Source organism: Schistocerca americana, chromosome 6 (genome assembly GCF_021461395.2).
Source record: "Schistocerca americana isolate TAMUIC-IGC-003095 chromosome 6, iqSchAmer2.1, whole genome shotgun sequence".
Classification (NCBI taxonomy): domain Eukaryota; kingdom Metazoa; phylum Arthropoda; class Insecta; order Orthoptera; family Acrididae; genus Schistocerca; species Schistocerca americana.
The window spans coordinates 323,118,643-323,140,621 of record NC_060124.1 but is presented as its reverse complement, the minus strand read 5'-3'; the positions used below and the strand labels follow the sequence as shown (position 1 = coordinate 323,140,621).

The 21,979-nt window shown below is 45.0% G+C and overlaps 1 protein-coding gene across 1 annotated transcript in view; it reads left to right on the top strand.

Moving 5' to 3' along the window:
• LOC124620114 (inactive dipeptidyl peptidase 10-like) overlaps positions 1-21,979 on the top strand; it is a 1,175,439-nt gene that overhangs the window by 1,066,861 nt on the left and 86,599 nt on the right. The window contains exons 8-10 of the mRNA XM_047146784.1: positions 2,296-2,411; positions 9,447-9,570; positions 16,484-16,707. Of these exons, the coding sequence (XP_047002740.1) occupies positions 2,296-2,411; positions 9,447-9,570; positions 16,484-16,707 (464 nt within the window). The remainder of the gene's footprint in view (positions 1-2,295; positions 2,412-9,446; positions 9,571-16,483; positions 16,708-21,979) is intronic.

Below are 21,979 nucleotides of genomic sequence, written 5' to 3'. Positions count from 1 at the left end.
TCCTGCGAACCTAGCAGAACTAGCACTCCTGAAAGAAAGGAGGAGAGCTTCTGTAAATAAAGTTTGGAAGGTAGGAGACGAGGTACTGGCAGAAGTAAGACTGTGAGGACAGGGCGTGAGTCGTGCATGGGTAAGTCAGTTGGTAGAGCATTTGCCCACGAAAGGCAAAGGTCCCGAGTTCGAGTCTAGGTCCGGCACACAGTTTTAATCTGCCAGAAAAGTTTTAAATTCCTGTATATCGGTGCCGTGGAGTCTGACCAGAAAGAAGTCAAGTGTCCAGCAAGGCGGGCAAAATCATAGTGATCATCGTCGGGGAAATATTTCAAAAATGGTTCAAATGGCTCTGAGCACTATGGGACTTAACATCTTAGGTCATCAGTCGGCCCGAGGCCGGATTAAGACCTGCGACCGTAGCGGTCACGCGGTTCCAGACTGAAGCGCCTAGAACCGCTCGGCCCACCTGGCGGCGGAAAGATTTCCAATATGGTCACAAAAGTTGGTCGCCATTTATTTTATTTATGTTCGTCCTCGTGATAATAGAGAGCTTTTTTCTTACCTAATTCCAAATATTAGTTTTTTCTTGTATTGATGTATGTGTTCTACAGGGTGTTACAAAAAGGTACGGCCAAACTTTCAGGAAACATTCCTCACACACAAATAAAGAAAAGATGTTATGTGGACATGTGTCCGGAAACGCTTAATTTCCATGTTAGAGCTCATTTTAGTTTCGTCAGTATGTACTGTACTTCCTCGACTCACCGCCAGTTGGCCCAATTGAAGGAAGGTAATGTTGACTTCGGTGCTTGTGTTGACATGCGACTCATTGCTCTACAGTACTAGCATTAAGCACATCAGTGCGTAGCATCAATAGGTTAGTGTTCATCACGAACGTGGTTTTGCGGTCAGTGCAATGAATGAGGAGTTGGCAGATGCCCATTTGATGTATGGATTAGCACGGGGCAATAGCCGTGGTGCGGTACATTTGTATCGAGACAGATTTCCAGAACGAAGGTGCCCCGACAGGAAGACGTTCGAAGCAATTGATCGGCGTCTTAGGGAGCACGGAACATTCCAGCCTATGACTCGCGACTGTGGAAGACCTAGAACGACGAGGACACCTGCAATGGACGAGGCAATTCTTCGTGCAGTTGACGATAACCCTAATGTCAGCGTCAGAGAAGTTGCTGCTGTACAAGGTAACGTTGACCAAGTCACTGTATGGAGAGTGCTACGGGAGAACCAGTTGTTTCCGTACCATGTACAGCGTGTGCAGGCACTATCAGCAGCTGATTGGCCTCCACGGGTACACTTCTGCGAATGGTTCATCCAACAATGTGTCAATCCTCATTTCAGTGCAAATGTTCTCTTTACGGATGAGGCTTCATTCCAACTTGGTCAAATTGTAAATTTTCACAATCAACATGTGTGGGCTGACGAGAATCCGCACGCAATTGTGCAATCACGTCATCAACACAGATTTTCTGTGAACGTTTGGGCAGGCATTGTTGGTGATGTCTTGATTGGGCCCCATGTTCTTCCACCTACGCTCAATGGAGCACGTTATCATGATATCATACGGGATACTCTACCTGTGCTGCTAGAACATGTGCCTTTATAAGTACGACACAACATGTGGTTCATGCACGATGGAGCTCCTGCACATTTCAGTCGAAGTGTTCGTACGCTTCTCAACAACAGATTCGGTGACCGATGGATTGGTAGAGGTGGACCAATTCCATGGCCTCCACGCTCTCCTGACCTCAACCTTCTTGACTTTCATTTATGGGGGCATTTGAAAGCTCTTGTCTACGCAACCCCGGTACCAAATGTAGAGACTCTTCGTGCTCGTATTGTGGACGGCTGTGATACAATACGCCATTCTCCAGGGCTGCACCAGCGCATCAGGGATTCCATGCGACGGAGGGTGGATGCATGTATCCTCGCTAACGAAGAACATTTTGAACATTTCCTGTAACAAAGTGTTTGAAGTCACGCTGGTACGTTCTGTTGCTGTGTGTTTCCATTCCATGATTAATGTGATTTGAAGAGAAGTAATAAAATGAACTCTAACATGGAAAGTAAGCGTTTCCGGAGACATGTCCACATAACATACTTTCTTTCTTTGTATGTGAGGAATGTTTCCTGAAAGTTTGGCCGTACCTTTTTGTAACACCCTGTATACACTTCGCATAAAGCTGAGGGTATCAGTTTAGTTTTATATGGACTCATATAACTGAGATTCGGAGCTTATGCTGTCTATTAACCTATTGATAAATCACACCTTTCTGATTGCAGGTGGGCACACCTAACCCTGTGGTGACGCTGTGGGTGGCGGACGTGAGTAACCCCAAGCAGGTAATCGTCACCGACCTGAAGCCGCCGCTCGAGGTCAAGTCTTCACAAGCTCAGTGGTCAGTAAGCACGCTTACTACTTACTTTCTTTACAATCTCAGTCGTCTAGCGGGAGGTGGACACGATTAAAATTTGGCAGATCTGATTAATCGTGAGTCGGGAAGACGCAGTTGTGAATCTAAAAATGTAAACCGGCAGTCAGTTGGCAATGAGTGGGGACAAGTTCATGTGGTAAACAGACAGAGTTGGAGGCTTTCAGTGTAGTTTTGTCTCGGTTTTACAGAGAGTACTCTACTTCATTGGCTCCTTACTTAGCTTGCATTTATCGCGAATCTCTTGCCCAACGTAAAGCCCCGAGCGACTGGAAAAAAGCGCAGATGACACCTGTATATAAGAAGGGTAGAAGAACGGATCCTCAAAATTACAGACCAATATCCTTAACATCGGTTTGTTGCAGGGTTCTCGAACATATTCTCAGTTCGAATATAATGAATTTCCTTGAGACAGAGAAGTTGCTGTCCATGCATCAGCACGGCTTTAGAAAGCATCGCTCCTGCGAAACGCAACTCGCCCTTTTTTCGCATGATATCTTGCGAAACCATGGATGAGGGGTATTAGACGGATGCCATATTCTTTGCCTTCTGGAAAGCATTTGACTCGGTGCTCCACTGCAGACTCCTAACTAAGGTACGAGCACATGGTATTGGTTCCCAAATATGTGAGTGGCCTGAAGACTTCTTAAGTAATAGAACCCAGTACGTTGTCCTCGATGGTGAATGTTCATCGGAGGTGAGGGTATCATCTGGAGTGCCCCAGAGAAGTGTGATAGGTCCGCTGTTGTTTTCTATCCACATAAATGATCTTTTGGATAGGATGAATAGCAATGTGCGGCTGTTTGCTGATGATGCTGTGGTGTATGGGAAGGTGTCGTCGTTGAGTGACTGTAGGAGGATACGAGATGACTTGGACAGGATTTGTGATTGGTGTAAAGAATGGCAGCTAACTCTAAATATAGATAAAAGTAATTTAATGCAGATAAATAGGAAAAAGAATCCCGTAATGTTTGAATACTCCATTAGTAGTGTAGCGCTTGACACGGTCACGTCGATTAAATATTTGGGCGTAACATTGCAGAGCGATATGAAGTGGGACAAGCTTGTAATGGCAGTTGTGGGGAAGGCGGATAGTCGTCTTCGGTTCATTGGTAGAATTTTGGGAAGATGTGGTTCATCTGTAAAGGAGGCCGCTTATAAAACACTAATACGACCTATTCTTGAGTACTGCTCGAGCGTTTGGGATCCCTATCAGGTCGGATTGAGAAAGGACATAGAAGCAATTCAGAGGCGGGCTGCTAGATTTTTTACTGGTAGGTTTGATCGTCACGCGAGTGTTACGGAAATGCTTCAGGAACTCGGGTGGGAGTCTCTGGAGGAAAGGAGGCGCTCTTTTCGTGAATCGCTACTGAGGAAATTTAGAGAACCAGCATTTGAGGCTGACTGCAGTACAATTTTACTGCCGCCAACTTATATTTCGCGGAAAGACCACAAGATAAGATAAGAGAGATTAGGGCTCGTACAGAGGCGTATAGGCAGTAATTTTTCCTTCGTTCTGTTTGGGAGTGGAACAGAGAAAGAAGATGTTAGTTGTGGTACGAGGAACCCTCCGCCACGCACCGTATGGTGGATTGCGGAGTATGTATGTAGATGTAGATGTAGATCCAACAATAGACTATTGTGTTGTGCTGCAATACGATTGTCGTCGTGAGCTCTGTTGCATTCTTCAGAAGTGCCCAAAGAAGGATGCTGCAACCCTTGATGTTCATGTTTCTCGAATGTGGTTTGATACGTCTGCTAAATTTCCTGAAATAATGAAACATCTTTATTGCGCCTTCATGGTTGGTAAGCTTGATTATACCAAGTCTCTTATAAAGAATTTCAACAAGGTACAGTTCATTGTTGACAGTCATCTTCATTGGTCAGTGTGTCGACTGAAAATGGATAAAATAGAGTTTCGTGCTGTTACTGAACATCTTCGTTTCAAGGGTTGGACTGCCGCACCAATCAAAATAGAATTGCATAAAGTTCACACGGACTACGCCCCATCACTGAAGACCATTTGCTTTTGGATTAATGACCTTAAACGTGGTCGGACAAGCACCGAAGATGAAGCGCGTTCCAGCCGTCCAGTTGACGTCCTGCTATCGTAATGCAAGACCACTGAATAAAAAATGGTGAGACTCCTGAGACTGTGAAGAGGCTGTGTGCGAAATGGCACCGCAATTGCTCACAGTCGACCAAAAGCGCATCCGGCACGACATTTCGACACAATGTCTGGCGATGTTTGATCGCAATCCGCGAGAATTTTTGCGCCGAATTATTCTTATCGTTTACAGTCACCGAATTACTGTATATTTTTTCTGTTGTATTTGAAGGAAGCTCCCGAGAGAACTTCAATAACATAAAATGTATGGGACATTATCAGAAAGTATCAAGATGACAGCGCTGCAAAGCACTGTCCCTCCGTCAGGAGAAGAGGTTTCACAAACGTCTGCCTCATTATACCAAACGCAAGCGGTTCGTTTATTTGATGTAGACCTTGAGCATTGCTACACGCTAGAAAATTATTCCGGAGAAACAATACTGCCCGTTGAGCATCTGGAGTTAACGAGAGCACAGGCTAGTGTTATAAGGCATTACATACCTTCGGGATTCGGTGTTTTCTAAAGACCTCTTGTTTTAATCATCGCCACAGATAAGAGTGCAGAAGTGGCTGTGCAGACCATTTGACGTTTCCTGAACTGCCGACCCAATGCTCTCCAAATGTTATCTTAAGAGGGTCCATCACTACGTGTGCGGAATAGGAGGGACATCAGTCATCTGGGTGCCACACCTATTGCCTTATGTACAGTAGGATGTTTTCCAATAACAGCGGCAGCAGCATGTCTTATGAATTCGAGATACTTGAGTGTATTTAGACTCCCATCAATAAATCAGAGATGAATGATGCGGGTCTTGAAAAACATGCACCAAACGTTGATAGAATAAGAGCATTATTTTTATTCACTTCTGTGAGCCAACTTCGATTTTCAGCTCACCATTAGTGCATATTACGAAGATTGTCTTTCCCATTGTTTGAAACAAAGCTTCTTCCTTGAGCAAAATTTTGTATAGACATGTCGCATCACTTTGCGCTTTTCGTAGATAACTTTTGGAGCATTGTAACCAATTTTGTAAATTTTGTAAGTCATTCACATGAAGCTGTAGATGCAACGAAATGTGAAAAGGATGAAATGCGATGGAATGTAGTGTCGTTTGGTTTATCTCTCTCGTACTTCAGAGATGCCTCTTACTGACATTTGCACTGTATGTTACTGCTGTTAAAATGTTAGTTTCATTTCTTTCGTCAGTTGCTCTTGTTTTTCCTTGGCGTGTTTTATTCTCCACACTTCCAGTTTCTAGAACCTTTTTATAACGTTTGCAACGACTGATCATGAGTACCTGGCACGATCTGCATATTCTTCAGCATACAACCGCATCGCTGCTGTAATAGTTTGCCGAGATCCGCCATAAACGATATTTACTTTTTCGACTGTCATATATATTGTGACTGTCTCAATAGCTTTACAAGAAAGCTACGTCATTGTTACAGCTGCAGAACCCACGATGCTGGGCTTCAAGCCCACAGGTAAACACTAGAACCTTAGCTGAGTTTCGTGTTTGCTTGCATCTGGTATAACAGGGCAGACGTTAGAGGAAACTCTTCTCTTGACGACGGGGCATAGTTAGTGGCGCTGTTAACTTTATGCTATTTGATCAAGTCCTTTACGTGTTATATCGTTGACGTTCTCTTAGAACCTTCTTTCAAATGCCATAGAAAAATATCGGTGTCGTAATTCGGTGACTATAAACGATAAGAATCACTTGCGAACGTCAAGAACTTCGCCATATTGTTCGCTATAACTTGGGGAAAACAGCACCTCGATATATTTATTCATTCGGGATAAATCTGGAGTTGCCAGTCTTAGCTGCCTCGCCCCCTTTAGAGAAAGACAGCACGAATGGTGACAGGATTGATTGACCCGTGTTTCGGACATGCGGAAGAAACAGGACTGGCAGATACTTCAAGATGACGCAGGCTATCCCGAGAAAGCCTGCTTACGATGTTCCAGTCACCAGTTTTAAATTGCGAATCTAGGAATATACTACGGCGCCCTACGTATTATTACCACAGGGATGGTGAGGACGCGATTAAAGCGCGCTCAGAGTCATTTAAAGAATCATTTTCCCGTTCTTCATACGGGAATGGGAAGCGCAAAAGCCGTACGCTAGTAATACAACTGCCATGCACTTCACAGTGGTTTGCACACTATGGTTGTAGATGTAAATGTTGAGCTGTATGGAACATACTAAGTCTTCTAACTACAGCAGCACCATATCATAGGAATTATAGCAGGAGCAATATCGAAAAAAACGGTTATTCCGTTTGAACATACACTGAGGTGACAAAAGCCATGGGATATCTCCCAATGTCGTATTGGACCTCCTTTTGCCCGCTGTAGTGCAGCAATTCGACGTGACCTGGACTCACCAAGTCGCTGAAAATCCCCTGCAGAGTATTGAAACGTGCTGCATCCATAGCCGTCCATAATTGCGAAAGTATTGCCGGTGCAGTATTTTCTGCACAAACTGGCATCTCGATTAGGACCCATAAATGTTCGATGGGATTCATTTCGTCCAAATCATTCGCTCGAATTGTCCAGAATGTTCCTCAAGCTAGTCGCGAACAGTTGTGGCCTGCCGACATGGCGCATTGTCATCCATAACCATTTCATCGTTGTTTGGGAACATGAAGTCCGTGAATGGCTGCAAATGGTCTCCAAGTAGCCAGACGTAATAATTTACAATCAATGATCGCTTCAGTTGGACCAGAGGACCCAGTCTATTTCGTCAAGTCATAGCCCACTCTATTACAGAGCCCACACCAGCTTGCACAGTGCCCTGTTGACAACTTGAGCCACGGTTTCGTAGGGTCTGCACCACACCCGAACGCCACCTCAGTATGAATGACAACTCTGCTAATACACTGCCCTTTTATACCTTGTGTACAAAATACCACCGTCAGTGTATGCGTACATATCGCTGTCCCGTGACTTTACCGAACATATTTTCGAATGTCTTTGAGGAAAGAAGACAACAGAGTCCTGGATTAAAAAGACTAAGAAATATATGAAAATAAACCACACGCGAGAAAAAGAGGTGACAGAAAAGGAATTTTTTATGAAGAAAGGATTGAAAGTAGGTGGCGTGGTTGAATGGAAGAATACTAAGAAGTAGAAAGACTTACCAGGGAATCAACCAGAATATTGTCCATGATCCTTAGGAGACCAAAACTGGAATGATTAATCAATAATGCTAATAACAATAATGTGTAAGGGCTGTGAATGCGGATGCTACTGAATCTCGTGGTGATGGTAATGCCCTGCGACTCTAGACTAATGCCGGCCGCTGTGACCGAGCGGTTCTAGAAGCTTCAGTCTAGAACCACGCTGCTGCTACGGTCGCAGGTTTGAATCCTGCCTCGGGCATGTATGTGTGTGATGTCCTTAGGTTAGTTAGCTTTAAGTGGTTCTAAGTGTAGGGGACTGATGACCTCAAATGTTAAGTCCCACAAGGCTTAGAGCCGTTTGAACCATTTCTAGACTACTGCAATATTGAATTTATGGTGTTGTTTCATCTGAATGCAGAACTGTATAACACAAAGGACGCAGGAAAGGGAGATAATTGCCATATTTGTTCATATGAACAATTTGTAGGAAAGTGAGACTACTAATTTTGAGGGGCGATCAAAAAGTTTCCGTTCGAAGGCCTTACAGTATAGAATCAGTATGTCAAGGCAAAATCGCCGTGAGCGCTGACGCAGTCATCCCACATCGACGCACCAGCTTGAAGATAACCGTTTGGTAAAACACCGTGTCCTGCTGCGTGAAGAGGTCAGTAACTAGAATGAGATTTTCACTCGGCAGCGGAGTGTGCGCTGATATGAAACTTCCTGGCAGATTAAAACTGTGTGCCGGACCGAGACTCGAACTCGGGACCTTTGCCTTTTGCGGGCAAGTGCTCTACCGTCTGAGCTACCCAAGCACGACTCACGCCCCGTCCTCCCAGGTTTACTTCTACCAGTACCTCGTCTCCTACTTTCCAAACTTTACAGATGCTCTCCTGCGAACCTTGCAGAACTAGCACTCCTGAAAGAAAGAATATTGCGGAGACATAGCTTAGCCACAGCCTGGGGGAAGTTTCCAGAATGAGATTTTCACTCTACAGCGGAGTGTGTGCTGATATGAAACTTCTTGGCAGATTAAAACTGTGTGCCGGACCGAGACTCGAACTCGGGACCTTTGCCTTTCGCAGGAGAGCTTCTGTAAAGTTTGGAAAGTAGGAGACGAGGTACTGGCAGAAGTAAAGCTGCGAGGACGGGGCGTGAGTCGTGCAAGGGTAGCTCAGGTGGTAGAGCACCTGCCCGTGAAATGCAAAGGTCCCGAGTTCGAGTCTCGGTCCGGCACACAATTTTAATCTGCCAATAAGTTTCAGGTCAGTAACTCCCTGCTGCGCTCCCGCCTCCGGCAGGAATCTTTGACTCGTCAAGGCTTTAATTTAAACGACTGAAGGCGTAATTATCGCATGGAGAAAGAACGGGACTATAGGGCGGGTGCTCCAGTGCCTTCATTTGAGTTGTCGTAACTCTCGCGGACGTACGTTATCATGAAGCAGCAGCACCCCTTGTTGCACCATTCCATAATGGTGGGTTTCGACAGACATGCTGCCCCATACTCGTTCTTCATCCTCCGATGGACGTCTACCCGTGTGTGTCCTTAGGCAGCCAAGAAGAGAATAACAGCGTGATGGTCCTGTTTGGACGCATTTGGCAATAACATCGGCATAATTCAAGTTGCTGCATTTACCGCATGCATCGGAGTCTCGCTACGTTGCAAATTTGCCGCAGCAGCGCCCTCAAACGGAAACTTTTTGATCCCCTTATAATTCTGGGATTTTCTGAGTCGATGTGATGTATCACAAATCTGTGTGGGATTGCAGGGACCAGTACTTCACGTCGGTGAGGTGGCTATCGAATGATGAGGTGTCCGTGGTGTGGTTGAACCGCCGGCAGAATGTCTCAGTCATATCTATTTGCCGCGCCAAGGTGTGGAATTGTGAGCAGGTGAGTCACCCCAATGCAATACTGGGTTTCGTTTAAGACTTTTATCTGATTAACTGGCGCTGCTAGTTTCCTTTTTACTGCCAATCTTACATTAAAATCCAAAAATTAAAAATCTACAGGTTATTTTTTAGCAGCCAGTCACTGTTAACAATGCTGCTTTGCTGGCTATTAACCCTTTGCCTGCGCATTTAGTCTGAGCGCCCGCCTTCTATATGCGTGGAATTTTCAAGTGGAGCATATACACTGACGTAAAAAAAATCTCTGCACCAAAAAATAATTAATGCTGAGTAATGAAATTTCGGGAATACATTTGTTTAGTAACATTTCAGTGGACTCTGCAAGATTACAGGTTAACGTAAGCGCGAGATAAGCCATTGCAGATGTGTAATGCTGTTAGATTAACAACCGATGTAACTGCGAGAATATTGAATCCAAACGTGCATGCATCTTTGATTCCATACTTTTAGATTTCCAGAAGGCTTTCGACACCGTTCCTCACAAGCGTCTTCTAACCAAACTGCGTGCCTACGGAGTATCGCCCCAGTTGTGCGACTGGATTCGGATTTCCTGTCAGAAAGGGCACAGTCCGTAGTAATAGACGGAAAGTCATCGAGTAAAACAGAAGTAACATCCAGCGCTCCCCAAGGAAGTGTTATGGACCCTCTATTGTTCCTGATCTATATTAACGACATAGGAGACAATCTGAGTAGCCGTCTTAGATTGTTTGCAGAAGATGCTGTCATTTACCGTCTTGTAAAGTCATCAGATTATCAAAACGACTTGCAAAATGATTTAGATGAGATATCTGTATGGTGCGAAAAGTGTCAATTGACCCTGAATAAAGAAAAGTGTGAAGTTATTCACATGAATACTAAAAGAGGTTCGCTAAATTTCGATTACGCGATAAGTCGCACAAATCTGAAGACTGTAGATTCAACTAAATACTTAGGGATTACAATCACAAATAACCTAAATTGGAACGATCACATAGATAATATTTTGGGTAGAGCAAACCGAAGACTGCTATTGATTGGCAGAACACTTACAAGGTGCAACAAGTCTACTAAAGAGACTGCTTACACCACGCTTGTCCGCCCAATTCTGGGGTATTGCTGTACGGTGTGGGATCCGCATCAGGTGGGTCTGACGGATGACATCGAAAAGGTACAAAGAAGGGCAGCTCGTTTTGTATTGTCGCCAAACAGGTGACATAGTGTCACAGACATGATACGTGAATTTGAGTGGCAATCGTTAAAACAAAGACGTTTTTCGTTGCGACGAGGTCTTCTCATGAAACTTCAATCACCAGTTTTCTCCTCCGAGCCGGCCGCGGTGGCCGCGCGGTTCTAGGCGCTTCAGTCCGGAACCGCGCGACTGCTACGGTCGCAGGTTCGAATCCTGCCTCGGGCATGGATGTGTGTGATGTCCTTTGGTTAGTTAGGTTTAAGTAGTTCTAAGTTCTAGGGGACTGATGACCTCAGATGTTAAGTCCCATAGTGCTCAGAGCCATTTGAACCATTTTTCTCCTCCGATTGCGAAATCATTCTGTTGCCACCCATCTACATAGGGAGAAATGATCATCACGATAAAATAAGAGAAATAAGGGCTCGTACAGAAAAATTTAAGTGATCTTTTTTCCCATGTGCCGTTGGAGAGTGGAACTGTAGAGTGACGGCTTGAAGGTGGTTCATTGAACGCTCTGCCAATATTGTGAACAGCAGAGTAATCACGTAGGTGTAGATGTAGATGTACTGGTGCCGGATGTCAGTTTATGGGATGGAGTTCCACGCCTGCTGCACTTGGTCAGTCAGCGCAGGGATAGTGGAGATGTCGTGCGATGATGTCCCACATGCGTTAGACTGGAGACAGATATAGTGATCGAGCAGGCCAAGGCAACATGTCGACACTCTGTACAGCATGTTGCGTCACAACAGTGGTATGTGGGCGAGCGTTATCCTGTTGGAAACCGCCCTTGGAATGCTGTTAATGAATGGCAGCACAACAGGTCGAATCACCAGAATTACGTACGAATTTGCTGTCAGAGTGCTCCTGCTGTCATACGAAATCGCACCCTAGACCATAACTCCAGGTGTAGGTCTAGTGTGTCTAACACGCAGGCAGGCTAGTAGTGGGCCCTCGACTGGTATCCTTCTAACCAACACACGCCCATCGCTGGCATCGAGACAGAACCACCTACCTTCAGGAAACACAACAGACTCCCACCCTGCTCTCCGATGAACTAACGCTTGACACCACTGAAGTCGCTAATGGCGTGGTATGGGGACAGTGGACTGCACGCTCCAAGCCATCTGGCTCGAGCTGTCCTTGAAGTGACAGATTTTTAATAGCTCGTTGTACCACTGTGGTGCCAACTGCTACTCACACTGCTGCTGCAGATGCAGTACCATGCGCCAGAGCATAGTAGGAGCAGCACCACGTGATCGTCCGGAGCGTGGTCTTCTTGCGACCATACACTCCCGTGACCACTGCTGTCAGCAGTCATATACAGTGGCTACATTTGTACCGAGTATTTCTGCGATATCGCAGAAGCAACATCGAGCTTCTCGTAAGCCTATTAGACGACTTAGCTGAAACTCGGCGAGATGCTGAAATGGCGTCTTTGCCACTTTAAAGGCTTACCTGACTAATATCAGCTCACCACGACCAATCTGAAAGGTAATATTCGCCGCACAACTCCTACTTGGTGATGCGACTATTTCCGTCAATGTTTACGCGATTCTAGCAGTCGATAGTTATTACGGAGAAAAAAATTAAGACACATAAAATGCAGTGTTATAGTGTTAACTTTCTTTCTTTTTTTAATCGTTATAGAGACTTACTTTTTTTAAGAGATCATATTAGGTGGAAAAATATGTAAGTTTTTACATTAGCAAAACTTCAAAGTGTGGTGTCTTTCAAAACAAAAATTCAAACATAAAGGTCATTACATTTTATACAAATTTATCTAGTGTCACTTCCTTTGTAATGCATTGCGCATACAGCACACTGTCTGTTGGCAGTCTTCTTTGATGTTCCTGGGAATAACGAGATAACGTGGCTCTCGGTTATGGGAGGAAATATCAGATCAGCCGATATGCTTCCACGAAGGCCCTCTGCTGAAAATCAGATATTGAAATACACTACTGGCCATTAAAATTGCTACGCCAAGAAGAAATTCAGATGATAAACGGGTATTCATTGGACAAATATATTATCCTAGAACTGACATGTGATTACGTTTTCACGTAATTTGGGTGCATAGATCCTGAGAAATCAGTACCCAGAACAACCACCTCTGGCCGTAATAACGGCCTTTATACGCCTCGGCATTGAGTGAAACAGAGCTTGGATGGCGTGCACAGGTACAGCTGCCCATGCAGCTTCAACACGATACCACAGTTCATCAAGAGTAGTGACTGGCGTATTGTGACGAGCCAGTTGCTCGGCCACCATTGACGAGACGTTTTCAATTGGTGAGAGATCTGCAAAATGTGCTGGCCAGGGCAGCAGCCGAACATTTTCTGTATCCAGAAAGCCCCGTACAGCACCTGCAACATGCGGTCGTGCATTATCCTGATGAAATGTAGCGTTTCGCAGGGATCGAATGAAGGGTAGAGTCACGAGTCGTAACACATCTGAAATGTAGTGTCCACTGTTCAAAGTGCCGTCAATGCGAACAAGAAGTGACCGAGATGTGTAACCAGTGGCACCCCATACCATCATGCCGGGTGATACGCCGGTATGGCGATGACGAATACACACTTCCAATGTGCGTTCACCGCGATGTGGCCAAACACGGATGCGAACATCATGATGCAGTAAACAGAACCTGGATTCATCCGAAAAAAAGACGTTATGCCATTCGTGCACCCAGGTTCGTCTTTGAGTACACCATCGCAGGCGCTCCTGTCTGTGATGAAGCGTCAGGGGTAACCGCAGCCATGGTCCATGCTGCTGCAAACGTCGTCGAACTGTTCGTGCAGATGGTTGTTGTCTTGCAAACGTCCCCATCTGTTGACTAAGGGATCGAGACGTGGCTGCACGGTGCGTTACAGCCATGCGGATGAGATGCCTGTCATCTTGACTGCTAGTGATACGAGGCCGTCTGGATCCAGCACGGCGTTCCGTATAACCCTCCTGAACCCAACGGCTCCATATTCTGATAACAGTCATTGGATCTCGACCAACACGAGCAGCATTGTCGCGATACGATAAACCGCAATCGCGATAGCCTACAATCCGACCTTTATCAAAGTCGGACACGTGATGGTACACATTTCTCCTCCTTACACGAGGCATCACAACAACGTTTGCCGGCCGGTGTCAGTCTGGAACCGCGTGACCGCTACGGTCGCAGGTTCGAATCCTGCCTCGGGCATGGATGTGTGTGATGTTCTTAGGTTAGTTAGGTTTAAGTAGTTCTAAGTTCTAGGGGACTGATGACTACAGATGTTAAGTCCCATAGTGCTCAGAGCCATTTGAACCATTTGAACAACAACTGCTGTTTGTGAAATGAGAAATCGGTTGGAAACTTTCCTCTTGTCAGCAGATTGTAGGTGTCGCCACCGGCGCCAACCTTGTGTGAATGCTCGGAAAAGCTAATCTTTTGCATACCACAGCATCTTCTCCCTGTCGGTTAAATTTCGCGTCTGTAGCACGTCATCTTCGTGGTGTAGCAATTTTAATGGCCAGTAGTGTATATCTTCCCGTTTGAATTTTATACAACGCATGCGTGTTCAGCAGAGACAGATCCACCAAATGAAAAAAAATACTTGTCTATATCATTTTACAGTTTTTCGTACACATTACACTGAACTTAGCATCATGTCGCTCCCGTCGACGGCCCCCATATTTTCAGTGTAGCTCACGATGCAAGCAGGTTTTCTTTCTGATTCATTTGTGCTTCTGTCAGTTTTATCAGTCGCTATGTTTTAGCTTTTATTAAGAGTTGAAAGCCTTCTCTCTTTCCGCTTGTCGTGACACTTAAGAGCAAGAAGATTATCTGTTGACAGAAACACGATGTCACACGGCTTAAGATTTTTCCTTACAGTTCCATAAGTATATGTCATTTTGTCATGCAAATAAGAAAATAACGCCGGGGGGTTATGGGGTGGCGGCAGGAAGGCCATCCGGCCTCCCCTCCACATTAACATGCCAAATCCGATTTAACCAGCCCCACCGATCGCAAAATGCGGGACAAAGACGCAAGCGATAGATAGATAGAATAGCATCCTGCACTGAACTAAGCTGGGACGACCGCATCTGGCACGTAAAATTCCACTTTAAAAATCATTTTGTTTGTAACGGTAAACAAACCGACGCATTCCATCGACGCTGGGTGTCGCTTGAAAGACGCGACGAGCAGCATTTGTTTGGGCTGACTCCAGCTACAGGTTGGAGAAACAAAATTTTAAATATGTGCCAAAAAACCAGAGAAAAAGCGCTTGACGGCTCTTTGGAGAGAGGTCCCATATATAGGGCTACATCTGGAGCAGTGAAAGTGTTAAAATTGCAACATCAGGAAGGAAAATAGACAATGAAATTCAGCTTATTGTGTGTATAAATTACAGATAGTCCAGTCGCGTTAATATGGCCACCACCTATTTTCGACGTCAACATCCAATGATCACTCACGGACGTAGGTGGGATATATAAAGTGCGTCGGTGGGGTAGCGGGGGGGAATGGGGGGGGGGGTTGGAAGACAATGTAATCATTGCCGTAGTGCGAAAACGGAGCGATTTATCTGGTGTCGAAAGGGGCATGACCATTGGCTTTCAGGCCAAGGGCGGAAGCATTTCCTAAATGGCTAAATGTGTTAACTGCTCACGTGCTGCCGTGGTTAAAGTATACCGTGCATGGCAACATGGCGTCGGAGCAACTGTGGTGCGTGTGGCGCCATAGATGATAGAGGTGAACAATAGCCACAGAGGTGCGTAAGGGCAAATAGATGTGCAACTGTCGACGTGACTGCCCAGATGAACCAAGTGGCTACCAACAGCGTCTCCTCAACGATCATTCAGAAAAAGTTGCTATGTATGGACGGCTCTCTGCAGCATGCACCTGGTTCATGCACCCATGCTGACTGCTACTCCTTGGTGACGAAGGCCGGAATTTGCACGCCAATACTGGCGACGTTGCCGTTTTTTGATGGCGCTCCATGAATCTGTTATAAGAGGCGACCAAAATGTTTACGTTCAAAGGCCGTACAGTCCAGAATTGGTATGGCAATGAGGCAAAATCGCAATGAGCATCGAGGTAATCACCCCACCGATCCACCAGGTCCTGCTGTGTGAAAAGGTTAATAACTGTCTGCTACACATTCTTGTCCAAAAGGAATCGTCGACCCTTCCAGGCCTATTTTAAGGGACTGATGGCAGGATCAAAGCGTAGGGAGAGATCAGGACTATAAGCCGGGTGCTTGAGGGTGTCCCACTAGTAATGGATGAGGCTGGCCACCAAGATCGACCAGCGTCTTGTCCTATTGCGACCAGCACAGGACTTGGCACGCCATTCCAAAATGCTGGTTTTCGATAGATACGCTGCCCCATACACATTAATCATTCCCTGGTGGATATCTAATGATGTGTGTCCTTCGGCAACCAAGAAAATAATAACAGCACGTTGATCCTATCTGAATGAATTTGTTAATAACGTCGCCACAGTTCACGTTTCCGCATTTACTGCCCGCACTTTGGAAAGACACAAAAGGCCATACAAAGCCCTTGCCTACATGTCGGTGCTTATATACTCGCATCGGAGACGTGCTAAGTTTCATGTACACTGTGGTAACGCCTTCTAACATAACCTTTTTGATTGCTCCTTGTATTATCAGAACATCGTTGAAATTATGCATTGCATATGTAAGTGCCTCTCTCACAGCTTGAGCCTCAGCCAGTTCTGTCCCTGTTGCAGACGCACCTCGAGCAGTCCAGCACTTGGCTGGAGCCTGGCGAGGCGCCCCTATTCTCCCCGGATGGCGCGACGTACGTGACGGTGCTGCCGGTGCAGGAGGCGGACCTGGGCAGCTACCCACACGTGGTCCAGGTGGAAACGGATACGCAGCGCGCGACCACGCTCACACAGGGCGCCTTCGAGGTCACCAGTATCGCCGCCTGGGACCACGAGAACCACCTTGTGTACGTTGCCCCCCGTCAACCACACAGACCAGTGCTCTGACCGTACAGGATTGTCGGTCAGTAGCTCAGGGATTCCGAAGGCGACTGTGCAAAAACTAAGACACACAGAAAAACGACAAATACGAGGGTCACTCCAAAAGAAATGCACACTATTTTTTTTAAATCCATCTTTTATTCAACATGTTTGAAAGTTTTACAGTGTTAACATACATCCTTTAGGAACAATATTTTCATTTCTCCACATAATTTCCATCCCTCTCAACTGCCTTACGCCATCTTGGAACCAGTGCCGGTATACCCGGACAGTAAAATACTGGACCAGCCTGTTGGAGCCACTGTTTGGCAGCGTGCACAAGGGAGTCATCATCTTCAAACCTTGTTCCACGAAGAGAGTCTTTCAGTTTCCCAAAGAGATGATAGTCACATGGAGCCAGGTCAGGACTGTAAGGCGGGTGTTTCAGTGTTGTCCATCCGAGTTTTGTGATCGCTTCCGTGGTTGTCAGACTGGCATGTGGCCGGACATTGTCGTGTAACAGCAAAACATCCTGCTTTTGCCGATGTGGTCTAACACGACTCAGTCGAGCTTGAATTTCCTTCAGTTCGTCACATACGCATCAAAATTTATGGTGGTTCCACTTGGCATGATGTCCACAAGTAAGAGTCCTTCAGAATCGAAAAACACCGTAGCCATAACTTTTCCAGCAGAAGGTGTGGTTTGAATTTTTTTTCTTGGGTGAATTTGCATGGTGCCACTCCATTGGTTGCCTCTTCGTCTCTGGTGAAAAATGATGGAGCCATGTTTCATCACCTGTCACAATACTTCCAAGAAATTCATCTCCACCATTCACATACTGTTCCAAAAGTTCGCTGCATACCGTTTTTCTTGTTTCTTTGTGAGCCACTGTCAACATCCTGAGAACCCACCTGGCACAAGCCTTTTTTAACGCCAACACTTTCAGTATTCTGCAAACACTTCCTTCCCCTATCCCAACGTAGCATGACAATTCGTTCACTGTGATGCGTCTGTCAGCAGTCACCAATTCGTTAACTCTCTGCACATTGTCTGGGGTGTGTGCAGTACGAGGCCTGCCACTGTGAGGACGATCCTCCATATTGCCGTGCCTGCTTTCGTCACGTAACCTGCTTGCCAACCGACTAACTGTACTGCAATCGACAGTAGCATCTCCGTACACCTTTTTCAACCTCTTGTGGATGTTTGCCACTGTCTCGTTTTCACAGCACAGGAATTCTATGAGAGCAAGTTGCTTCTGATGAATGTCAAGTGTAGCAGCCATCTTGAAGACATGCTGTGACGGCGCCACTCACAGGAACAGGTTGAACTAAGTTTGAAAATAAGCGGGAAGGATGTAGGGGAGAGTGGGGCACTCTGAACCACGGGGCACAATGAATCATGTAGCATAATTTCAGTATAAGGCGGTAAATCATTTTTTCCCCTGTGCATATGTTGTCAGTACTGCTCTACCGACTGCCATTTGTTTCCTGCGGGATCTAGTTCCCGCCATTAGTGTTGTACTGGTGATATGTTAGTTTTGCGACAGTGAAGTAATTTTTGGAGACGTAGATAGATTAAATATTGTCCAATCCTTTGTCACCAAAGTTTAGAGAAAGTAAGTCATTGTAACAATATCAATACTGTATTTTAATGATATAGTTCTTCAAATATTAACGATGTTCATACATAACCTCACATGAGCTTTCTTTGAAATATGTACTATTGGGGCACATTTAACCAAGTTCTCTTGGGGCACAATGAGCCATGGTTCATTATACCCCAGGGTGGTTCATCGTGCCCCAGGAATCTTTTAATTGTCCAATACGAGCACTCTGTACTTTGTTTCCTTAGCATGGGTAAAAACATATGTGTAGGTATTTAAGGCTTTTAAATTAGAGACGTTCAGCAGTCCTGTTTTATATTATCAGGTTTGAAGATGGTTCATTCATACCACAGGAAGACGGACAGAGGTAGAACTGACCACAATGTTACGCAAGAAGCTGAACAGGATGTTCTCAATAAGGGCATGACAGTTCCGCCAAGCAGCTAAATCTCATTCAATACCTTACCCTACTCTTCAATGATATGTTCAAAACATTAAATGTGGTTCCAGTGAAAGACTGACACTAAACTATGACAATCGTAAGGTGTTTTCTGTGGAGCATGAGAAAGAATTAGTGAAGTATTTGTTGCATTCTTTTAAGATATGCTTTTGTGTTGACACTAAAACATGCAGGCACTTAGCAAGTGGGCTGGCTTTGAAAAAATGGCTCTGAGAACTGGACGGAGGGAATGGCTGCAGTGGACTGGTTCTATAGGTTCATGAAATGAAATCCCAGTTTACATATCCGAACCCCAGAGGGCTGCAGCTTATTCAGAGCAATGTCCTTTAATCGGTATACTGTTTCAAATTTCTTCAAAAACTTGAAAGACCTTTACCGGAGATACCCTACTTTTGCAGATGGTACAAGGATTTTCAATCTGGATGAAAGCAGTACCTTAACTGTACCAAATAGGCTTCCAAAGGTCTCCATCCCATCAAGGATGCACAATCTGCTGGACAAGCCTCAGTCGATGTCAGCCAGTCACAAGATCTGCAGCAGGCAGGACCATCTGCAGTGCTTAAAACCCAAACTGCTTTTCCTAATGGAGTTTCTCCTGAAATAATTCGAGGATATCCAAAATCAGAGAACAGAAAGAAGAGCAATAAATGTAAGAGAAGATGAAGTTTAATTGCAACTGATACACTGGAGAAAGATTTGTTGCAAGCCACAAAAGATCACAATAAAAAGGTCAACCGTAAGCTTTATAAGCAGGAATCAGATGACGACATTAGTGAGGCGTATTATGAAGACAGCGATGCCAATGTGGATGTGTCTGGTGAAAACTTTGAAGACTTGGACAAATTACCAGAAACAGATGATTTCGTTTTGACCAAATTTGAACTGAAAAACAAAACACCAATTTACTAAGTGGGGAAGTTTTTGAAACCGAAGGACGACGCAGGAGACTATCAGGTATCATTTTCGAGAAAAAGTGAAAAAATGGGAGGGAAATTTTATTTTCTTCAGGTAAAGGATGAAGCTTTTGTTTCAACTAGCAGCATACTTTATGTGCCCCCATGACCTGCTACTAATGGTGTGACAAAGAGACAAAAATCATATTCAAATATGGAATCAGCTTCGAGTCCATGGATGTTCGGTAATTCCAAAATAAGTTACATGATTGTGTGCCTCCAGATTTAATTATATGATTCACATGTGGAATATATGTAAACATTATGTTTAAAACACATTTACACTTACTTTGTATGCTAAATAGGTTCTTTCAATGAACCTGTACCCCACATGTGGGGCACAATGAACCATTTACCAAATTTTCTTCAAAGGTGTGCAGCTAAAAAACAATTAATGACAATGCAATCATATAAGGCCATTTGATACTTGAATGAATAAACTGTAACATCTGTAAATCACAACTCTGTAATAAAATTATTGGATGAGTAACATGGAGAAATATTTTTTGTGGTTCAATGTGCCCCATTCTCCCCTATCTACACACTGTAAGACTTTCACACTTGCAGAATTAAAACTGTATTTTTACAAAAATAGTGTGCATTTCTTTTGTAGTGACCCTCGTGTTAGGGGTAGAGCATCTCTAGAGGTTTCGATAAATAATACGCAGAGGTGGCAAAAGTCATAGAATACCTTTTAATATCGTGTTGGGCGTCCTGTAGGGTGTAGTGTGCTGGGTGTATTGCAGTAACTTGACATGGCATGGAATCAACAAGTCGTCGGAAGTCATGTGCAGAAATACTAAGACGTACTGCCTCTACAGTTCTCCATAAATGCAAAAGTGTTGCCAGTGCAGGATTTTGCTCAGAAACTGACCTCTCGATTATGTCTCATAAATGTTCACTCGGTGGCCATATCACTAGCTCAAACTGTCCAAAATGTTCTTCAAAACAATCACACACAATTGTGGCCTGCTGACATGCCACACAGTCATCCATAAAAATTCCTTCATTATTTGGTAACGTGAAGACCTTGAAATGCTGCAGACGGTCTCCAAGTAGGCGAATATAACAATTTTTGGTCAATGATCAGTTCAGTTGTTCCAGAGGACCCAGCCATTCCATGGAAACACACCTCATGCTACTATGGATACAACATCAGCTTACAAAGTGCCTTGCTGAAATCTTGGGTCCATGGTTCCGAGGGGTCTGCGCCACACTTGAACTCTATCACCAGGTCTTACTAAGTAAAATCGGGACTCATTTGACCAGACCCTGGTTTTCCAGTCTTCTACAGTCCAATCGTTATGGATCAAGAGCCCAGGTGTGGTGCTGCAAGTGATGATGTACTGTTAGCAAAGGCGCTCGCATCTGTCGTCTACTGTCATAATCCATTAACGCCATCTTTCTACGATTATTTCAAGTTCTGCTACTTGTTTGTTAGCACTGACAACTCTACGCAAATGCCGCTGCTCTCAGTGATTAAGCGAAGGCCGTCAGCTGCTGTGTTATCCATGGAGCGAGGTAATGCTTGAATCTGGTATTCTCGGCGCACTCTTGACACTGTGGATCTCAGGATATTGAATTCCCTATCAATTTGCAAAATGGGATGTCCCGTGTGTATAACTCCAATTACCATTTCACTTTTAAAGTCTGTTAATTTTCGCCATGCGGCCATAATGACGTTGGAACCTTTTCACACGACGCACCTGAGTACAAATGACAGCTCTGCCGTTGCACTGCCCTCTTGTACATTGTCCATGTGATAATACAGCCATCTCTGTTGTGTCCCATGACTTTTGTCACCTCAGTGTGTGTGTAGTGGCAAAGATGCAAAGAGCAATACTAGGGGGCAAAGCATCAGAACATGTACACAAATCATCTGTTCCTTATTGTCACACCAAGTAAGTTCAAGCCTGAAACTTCCTTGCACTGAGACTCGAACTCGGGACCTTTGCCTTTCGCAGGCAAGTGCTCTACCGACTGAGCTACCCAAGCACGACTCACGCCCCGTGCTCACAGTTTTAATCTGCCAGGAAGTTTTATATCAGCGTACACTCCACTGCAGAGTGAAAATCTCATTCTGGAAACATCCCTCATGCTGTGGCTAAGCCATGTCTCCACAATATACTTTCTTTCAGGAGTGCTAGTTCTGCAAGTTTCGCAGGAGAGCTTCTGTAAAGTTTGGAAGGTAGGAGATGAGGTACTGGCAGAAGTAAAGCTGTGAGGACAGGGCGTGAGTCATG